Source organism: Musa acuminata, chromosome BXJ1-7 (assembly GCF_036884655.1).
Source record: "Musa acuminata AAA Group cultivar baxijiao chromosome BXJ1-7, Cavendish_Baxijiao_AAA, whole genome shotgun sequence".
Lineage (NCBI taxonomy): Eukaryota > Viridiplantae > Streptophyta > Magnoliopsida > Zingiberales > Musaceae > Musa > Musa acuminata.
The window spans coordinates 39,157,732-39,166,414 of record NC_088333.1 but is presented as its reverse complement, the minus strand read 5'-3'; the positions used below and the strand labels follow the sequence as shown (position 1 = coordinate 39,166,414).

Below are 8,683 nucleotides of genomic sequence, written 5' to 3'. Positions count from 1 at the left end.
GAGGAACGAAGCAGGCAGTACGTGGTGTTGTACCTTTGCTACTCAGTGGAGTAAGTGACCGGGTTGATGGAGAAGACGGTACAATCCCAGAGACGACCAAATCTATTAAAGAATTACTCCAAGTTGGGGTAAAAACTTTCTGCATTTCAGAAGTTTGATGGCATTGAGAAGGTGAATCACAGTAGCTAACTCAATGCAAGGAGTGCAAACACTTCGTGTGCTTCAGAAGTGTGAGCAAAAAGCAGGCGAAGGCCAGTAACTAGCTTGATGCATGGAGTACAACCTCGAGGAGGCGGGCGAAGTCAAGTAACCTTTGCCTTCTCAACTCATAAGAGAATGGGCGAAACCAAGTACCCCAATTCTCTTATCTATCTAGCAGAGGAGCTCTGCACAAGTTCAAAGATCCTTTAAAGATAATGGAAGATAATAGTTATCAAATCATCACCAATGGTGATCAGTGCTACTAAGAGTAGATTATCCGCTTCATTTTCCAACAAAATACCAATCGAAAACGAAAGTGATGTGAATCTACTTTGAAGTGACAACTAAATGAAAGAAGAGTCGGTAAACATTTTATGGAGGAAGGACCTAAAACTTCGAAAGTTTGCGAGACGATGCTCATTAAAACTCCAACAAGCATCCACCCAGTTCAAGCAGTATAAGACATTTGAGAGACTGGCGCATGGTAAGGATGGTTTTTTCCTTCATCTAGAGGATCCATAGGAATCAACAAGGATCAACACAACTCAACCAACCCCACACAAGAGTCAAAGTCATTGGCGAGTTGAAATAGCATAGCGGATCAAAAGTTCGACTACTCAACAACAATAGCAGAGAGCAGTTGGGAGCCAAGAGGCGCATTGCAGCTAGAGCAGAAGATTGAAGACTCAGCAAGGGCGAGGAGTTGCAATGTCCACAAAGGCTTCGACAAGGACGTCGGAAGAATGGGTGGGGGAGAATATCACTGATAAACTTCGAAATAAGATGTTTAATGTAATGCTTATGTATGTTCGTCTTTTGGTATGTTTATGCTTTGCACAGCACGTAGAGGGATGGTCAAAGGCTTAAAAACCTCATTTTAGTTAGGTTTGGTGGCCTTTTTAGGCTTGTAAATAAAGGTTGTATCATGTGGACACTTGTGAGAGATATTTGATCTGTAATGGACCATTTTGACTCTTTGTTGTGCAACTGTTCTGAGCTTGTAAAGTCTACTTTTAATTTGCATTGTCTATGAAGTGTTTTCGGAAATATTTGCTTGTGGATCCCAAGTGAGGTGCTTTATCTAACCGTTTTCTCTTTTGTAGGTCCTAAGGGACCATATGAGGCTTCGGGGAGATTGACCTTTGCGGACGGACACGCAAAGGTACCGCACGACTTAGGCAAAATCAGCTAAGTCCATGACAACCTGTGTTGACAGGTTATACAGATGCTGATATGGCAAGAGATATAGATACGAGGAAGTCCACATTAGGTTATGTACTTACTTTTGCAGGGGGAGCTATGTCATGGTAATCCATGTTGCAAAGGTGTATTGCCCTCTCCACCGTAGAGGCAGAATATATTGCTGTTACAAATGTATGCAAAGAAATGTTATGGATGAAAGAATTCTTACAAGAATTGAGGTTGAAACAAGAAAACTATGTGGTATATTGTGACAGCTAGAGTGTCATCCATTTGTGTAAGAATACAATGTTTCATTCCAAGTCAAAGTATATAAATGTCATATACCACTGGATTGAAAATATATTTGAAGAGAAGAAATTGTAGCTTTAGAAAATTCACACAGATGACAACGAAATCGACATGTTGACAAAGACCTTACCAAAAGAAAGACAGGATATATTCTGACAGTTGGTCGGCATGACTTCACATTAAGGAGTCATGGGACAGCCTCCCTTATGGGCTAAAGGGGAATGTTGTTGGGCTGACAACCCATATTCGACCCAAGATGGGCTTTATCAGCCCATAGCTCACCCCCTCTTAACCTAACTCTAATTTATATTAAGGGAGTGTAGTGGCTATAATAAAAGGCAATAAGAGGCAAAAAAAGACAGTAATGAGATAGTTTTTTGCAGTCACGGGATTCCAAAGAAAATGAAGAGAACAAGATAGAAAAGGAAAAGAAAGAAAGGAAAGAAGATAAGGACAACACTAAGAGATTGTTCTCAATCATCTAACAGTACTTTCATCTCATGTTAGATCAGATCTATAGTAGATTCTTACTTGATTACTTAGGGAGAATTATGAATGATTTAGATATTATGCATAGTGATATGATCCTTGTATCCCAGTCATTCTTTTGTGATTATTGGATTTTGGGCAAGAGATTGAGATTTATATATTTATTATTATTATAATGGATTATCTCTAGTTTGTCCCGTGGTTTTTACCCTTCATATTCAAGGGATTTTTCACGTATATCTTGATATTCTATTTGATTATGATTCTCAAATTAGTACTAATTTCAATATTGACTTAGGATACTTTAAATCTCAAGACTAAATCATGCTTGAAAGATTCCCCAAACAAGAGATTCATGTTCTTCATGTCCAGATTTATATTGGCTTAGGCTAAATTAAGTGAAATTTTAGCCAAGCTTGACTGAGAATTAAGACTCAGAATTCTGAGCTTGAAGAAGGCAGCTCATCGTCCATATAAAATTAATATTCGATTTCTCTCTTCGAATTATGTATGTGTTTTGCTGCATCTTATTTATTGGATCAGGCCAAAAGAATGATTTGCTTCGTTGAATCGAATCCTTCGTCTTTACACGGGAAGGACTAAAAAAGAGGATGAGAGGATGCAGGAAAAGAATGGTCAGCAGAAGCTGTTCTCCATGAACTTGACGAACTCATCGAAGTCGATCCTCCCGTCCTGGTTCTCGTCGTACGCCGCGATCATTTGCCGGCACGCCTCTAGCGCCAGCCCCTCCCGGAAGCCCAGCTTGGGGAGCACTCGCTGCAGCTCCGCGGCGTCGATGAACCCGTCGCGGTCGTCATCGAACACCGCGAACGCCGCCTCCACCTCCTCCAGGTTGGGCTCCTCGCCCTCGAACAGGCCCGACAGCTCCGCGCCGGCGATGCGCTCCCTGAGCTGGTCGCCGCCGTCGGAACCGCGGTGGATGCCCATGGCCTCCATCACCGCCTCCACGTCCTCCCTGGTCAGTTCCAGGGCGTCCCCGCAGTCGCCCGATGCGCCCTTACCGGCGTGTTCATCGATCCTCGAGGCGCACGGAGCGGGGAACTCGTCGCGGGACCGGAGGAAGACGACGAACTGGAGGGATATCTTCTGGAGGAGGAGGAACCAGATGGAGACGGTCTTGTAGAAGAGGAGCACGATGGGCTCTGTCAGCGCGAGCGACTGGGAGGGGGCTGTCGTCGATGGCTTCTCCATCGGAGGAGGAAGAGGAGGGACGAAGAAGAAGAAGAAGACGATGTTGTTTGGCCTGACGAAGAAGACGAAGCGACCAGTATATATGCATACAGTCGTGATGGCTGTCCTTGAAAACGTGTGGCTCGTCAGCGAGTCTAACAAAGTTTGGCTGTGCATGGAAAGGAGGAAGGAGGGAGGAAGCTGCAAGAGAGATGGTCGAGTCAAAAAGGAGGGCACATCGACGAAAGAGACAGGTCGATGGAGAGCCATGAGAGTGCGCTGGTTCCGCGAAGCAATCCCGCCCTTGTAGGACCTGGTCGGCCTCCATTGATCTGGCCACGCGTGGTTCCTTCTCCTCCTCCTCGTCTTTTGTCTGCGCCGTGGTCAAAGAGTTTGATCCGGCCGGGCGTCGCTGGTCCACCAAGCGTGCCTTTGAATGGTTGACCAAACGGCCATCTTCTTCCTCACGTCCCTTCCCGGAACCCATTGCTGGACCAATCAAAGGACTCATCAAGGTAACTTATTTCTAGCTCTCACGTCTCCCTCCTTTTCTTTTATATTACATTAAGCTAACATAATTATTAGTTTACAGTCACGATTAAGCCATTTAGTTTGACTCGGTGCCAAAACCCGGACCGAGGTCGGGTCTGACCGACCCCCATGGGTCCCACACACTTGGGATCGGACCCCTCATGGCCTCATTAATGTCGTGCACTGTTCCTGCTCACACCCAAAGAACAAGTTGGCTAAGGTCGAAAACAACATTTACGTACTCTACAAGCAATTCTGCGCCCACTGCATGATTATTACTAGATGTAACAAAAAACTTGCTACAATAATGGAAAGAGACAGATACAATAGGGGGTTGATGGGTGCTCTTTTATTCATGAAGACTTGGGCATAAATCTTTGCAGTGATGAAGCTGGTCATATGTCGCTGCTGCTTCTTCTTTTTCTCTCTTGCATGCTGCTTCAACTCAGTGGAACGATGGCCAAGTAATTCTTCTTGGCAAATGAATCGGAATCAACTTGTCTTATTTGTCTCCAGGAATGATGGTTCCAATGTATCCGAACCCCATTATCATGAATGCAAGAGACTGTGGGAAGATGAAGATGCAGTAGAGGTCATCCCGATACACGTAATCATAGCATGCGCATACGAGCAGATGTATGCCAACCATGATCTCCAGGAGATTGAATCTGCCGAGATGAAACCAAGCTTAATCCGACAACATCAGGAACGAGTTCATGAATCATCGAGTGGATTACCTCTCCTTGATCTTGAACCGGAATCTCTTGGTGGCACAAGTGTTGGTTTTGGTCTTCAACGTGTCTCCCAGCTTCTCAGTCACTATCCATTCGTTCACTCTCCCTGTTTCTAGCAATCCGATGAGAACAGCTTTGCATCGGTGCAAGGACATGACGTTCTCGAACAACACCCAGAAGATTACGAGATGAACGGAACTGCAACGGAGTATATACAGGCTGAGATATCTACACATCAGATGGAGGAAGCTGAGATTGGGTAACTTGCTTACCTCGGTGTTGCTGCTGCATTGATGAGAGTGATGGCTGTGGGAACGTACATGAGGCCCCACTTGGGGATTATGACTTCGGGGAAGAAGACGGAGAGAGGGATTACGACACAGTAGAACGAGAAGGTGACGAAGTGGGAGACGATCCTTCGGGCCACGAAGAAGTTGTAGATCACATAGAACTTCATCGACATCGCAACTCCCTGCATGAGATCGACGAGCTTAAAGTTTGGCAATGAAGCATCTGATGATCTCTCTTTCGTTCGAGTAAGATTTCCACTGACCTCAGCCATCAGCACTTTCAAGAACATCTTCCGAAACAGATTCGCCGGGCCACAAGACCAACGATGCTGCTGATATTGGTAAGCTTTGAAGGTGCTCGGTAGCTCACTGTTAACCTGTACGGCAGGGAAGACAAGCAGCAACTGAGAACATGCACCCACACTTGAGAACAGTACCGTCAGAAGAATCACCTTGACGTCGCCGAGGTACACGAACTTCCAGCCTGCGAGACCTGCTCTGACAGCCAAATCCATGTCCTCTACTGTGGTCCGATCCTGCCAGCCTCCGGCTTCATGAATGGCTCTGATTCTCCACACACCAGCGGTACCTACATGGACCAACAATTCGCCATTGATACACGACATGGAGCTCCTCCCAACGCACGCGCCGTAGAACCAGATTCAGAGCATATATATATATATATATGTGTGTGTGTATATGTATGTATGTATGTATGTATGTATGTATGTATGTATGTATGTATGTATGAATATACCATTGTATCCGAAGAACGCACGCGCCGTAGAACCAGATTCCTGCTCCACCTTGAAGTGGAAATTCATGGACATCTCCTGCATTCTTGTCATCAAACACTCGGAAGCATTCACTGCAACAATCAGCAAGAACAGAGGAAGATTATGCTGGGAATTACAATGAGAGGAGAGTCATGGTTGATGGATGATTAGGCTTAGCATTCCCCGCACGTACCAAACTTCCACCGAGATTGAACGAGGGCGATTTTGGGGTTGTGGACGAGGAAGGGGACTGTTCGCAGGAGGAAGTCTGGTGCAGGCTGGAAGTCGGCATCGAACATGGCGATGTACTCGCAGGACTCCACATAGCTGTACCGCATCCCCACCTTCAGAGCACCTGCTTTGTACCCGTTCCTGTTCTGTCTCCTCTCGTACCTTATGTTCTTCCCTCTTTCGGACCACATCTCGCATTCCTTCTTCACCAGTTCCTGCGACATTGAAACCCAGATGGAAGTGGAAGAATGATCTCACACATTTGCATGTTATCACCCGACCATTGCCCGAGATAAGAGACAGATGCATATGAGCCGTTGCAGTCCAAATCAACGTCGATAGATATAATATATATATGTGTCCTCTTCTAATGTCTCATGTCTACTGTGAGAATCTTGTGCATCCCAAAGAATGTGACTCATGCCATGTGGTCAAATACTAGACGACGGCCTTCATTAGTTGGCACTCACGAAGTAGCCTTCCTTGTAAGCGACAGCAATCGTTCTTGAAACTTAGAAGGTTTGGATCCCAATGTAGTGGTCAAAACCTTCCTACTGACTTCGCTGTTTCCATTCTGGCTATCATATAATAATACGCCACCAAGTTATGGGCTGGAATTCCTCGGGATGGATGCCAAACATGTGCGCTGCGTAGAGAAGTACCTTGATGAGCGGATCGGTCGAATCGTCGAGCACTTGGATGATGATCCGATCGCTCGGCCACACCATGTTGCAGGCCGCTCCTATCGACAGCTGATACACCTGCACGCCATGGCGCACTACCTGTGATGCTGCTGCATGCAACTGCAATGGTGAAGGAAGTGGACGAGGAGAGTGACGCAGCGGCGTACCTCCTTCTCGTTGTACATCGGGATCTGGACCAGGACCATGGGGAAGGCCAGGGAGCCCATCTCCTCGTCCTCCGTCAAAGGGTCGCACTTGTAAATCCGCGCCGGCCGGCGGCGGAACACCTTGGCGTAGAGGGTGATGAGGCCCATGGAGACCTTCTCCACCAGCACCATCATCGACATGACGAGACAGATGAAGACGGCCAGCCGCAGGAGCGGCACGGCCACCCACGCGCGGAACTGCCGCCACAGCTCGCCCAGCGGCAGCTCCGGCAGGGCCGCCCACGACAGGAGGAGGACTTGGTACAGCTGCGAGACCACTGCACGCAGTGTTGGTTCATGGTTAGCAGACGAGGACGACGACAGCAGCAAAGCAAGTGAGGTAAGACACGTACCTTTTTCCATCGCTAACTTGTGTCTTCCTCTTGCTTCTGCCACGCCGAGGTGGTGAGACAACGTGAGCCTCGTTATATATAGGAGCGGTTGCAGGTGGAGATCCCCATCTCTACTTCGTCTTCTCACGTTTCAGATCCATGTAGGTGGTCGATTAAAGAAAGGGCAACATGGATCCAGATCTAGAGAATGGCTTCGGCACGTACACTTCCACGCCTGTGTCAACAGTACTACTTCCTCCACGCTTTCCATGGCGGTCACATGAAGTGGGAGCCGGAGTTGTCTTAAGCACTTCATGTTCACATGTTGTGTGTCATCTCTCAGCTCGTGACTCTTAGGACGAGCTGTATATATGTTTGCATCTCCATCGATATTGAATCATTGTACCGTGCAATGATGACGAGCGAGGAGGGGGACAAGAGACAAGCGAGATCATCGCTTGCTAATACAACATGCTTTTGTGGAGATTAATTGGAGGATGCTTGCCCACAACTTGCACATGTGGTTTGCAGGAAGAAAGCCACCAATAGTAGGAGTGTGACTTGAGCAGAAGATAGGTCAGAGCTTAGGTGCCAGCACAGGTCTTGTTTTATGTGAAACATTAACTATTGAATAAAAAATATATCATGAAAGGTGACGATTGGATCGCAATCATACGAAGAAACAATTGTCTTGTCTCGTCTTCTCAGAGTGGTGAGAAAATGGTTCTGCAGGTGTTCATAATCATAGCCGGTAGAGTAATGTGTTGAGAGATGGATCAAAGTCACTCACTGCTCCTTCTCTCATGAAAGGTTTAGCGATGAATGAATGTGATTATAAACCCATCAAGTTAATGGATCAAAATTTTCATGGACGAGATGAAAATATATGCTTGCCAGACCTGATTCGCTCGTCGCCAATGAAGTAAGTCCTGAACTGCGTCTTCTTCAGGTTCTTCAAATGGCACCAGCGGAGGACATGACAGTGATCACACCAATCAATCACGATTCCTGATTTATTCGGTGGAATGGAATGCATTACGTTAAGAGTTCATTTCGTGTATGGTAGCAATAACAATAATAGCGTTAGATTCGGGAGAATCCAAAGTATGGTCGGTGGTCGGCTTGGCAGTGACGGTGGGAGGCTCACACGTGCGACATCTTCTCAGCTGCGTCGAGCACGTGTACCACGGTTCGCGTGTATGATTGGAGACAGCGAATCGTGTACGTGCAGTATCCAAGTTATGGATAGATTTATTTGCTTGTGACGTATGTTTCTAGGATTCAAATTGGATTTGAAATATTTTAAATTTATGAGGTTGTATGAATATATTTGTCCCTTATTCATTTATCCTAACATGAAGTAGCTCTATCTTTTTATTTTCCACATTGTCTCTTATGTCAATATGTTTCGATCATTTATAATAAATTAGATTCTTGATTAAGATAATACTGACTTATTATCAATATAAATTTTAATTTAATTTTTTTATTATATATGAAGTATGTGAAGTAATTTTGTTAGTCAAAT

At 45.8% G+C, this 8,683-nt stretch overlaps 2 protein-coding genes across 2 annotated transcripts; both read right to left on the bottom strand.

Moving 5' to 3' along the window:
- Positions 1-2,685: 2,685 nt before the first annotated feature.
- LOC135679749 (probable calcium-binding protein CML45) lies at positions 2,686-3,859 on the bottom strand. Its single transcript, XM_065193732.1, has 2 exons — positions 3,686-3,859; positions 2,686-3,573 (listed from the first exon to the last, which is right to left on the bottom strand). The coding sequence occupies exons 1-2, from the start codon at positions 3,857-3,859 to the stop codon at positions 2,818-2,820; spliced, it is 930 nt and encodes a 309-aa protein (XP_065049804.1). The 3' UTR covers positions 2,686-2,817.
- A 283-nt stretch (positions 3,860-4,142) lies between these two features.
- LOC135679302 (probable glucomannan 4-beta-mannosyltransferase 11) lies at positions 4,143-7,338 on the bottom strand. The gene is made up of 10 exons (XM_065192853.1): positions 7,177-7,338; positions 6,785-7,101; positions 6,597-6,695; positions 5,897-6,149; positions 5,685-5,795; positions 5,380-5,516; positions 5,191-5,304; positions 4,910-5,109; positions 4,641-4,835; positions 4,143-4,571 (listed from the first exon to the last, which is right to left on the bottom strand). The coding sequence occupies exons 1-10, from the start codon at positions 7,184-7,186 to the stop codon at positions 4,406-4,408; spliced, it is 1,602 nt and encodes a 533-aa protein (XP_065048925.1). The 5' UTR covers positions 7,187-7,338; the 3' UTR covers positions 4,143-4,405.
- Between the last annotated feature and the right edge of the window lie 1,345 nt (positions 7,339-8,683).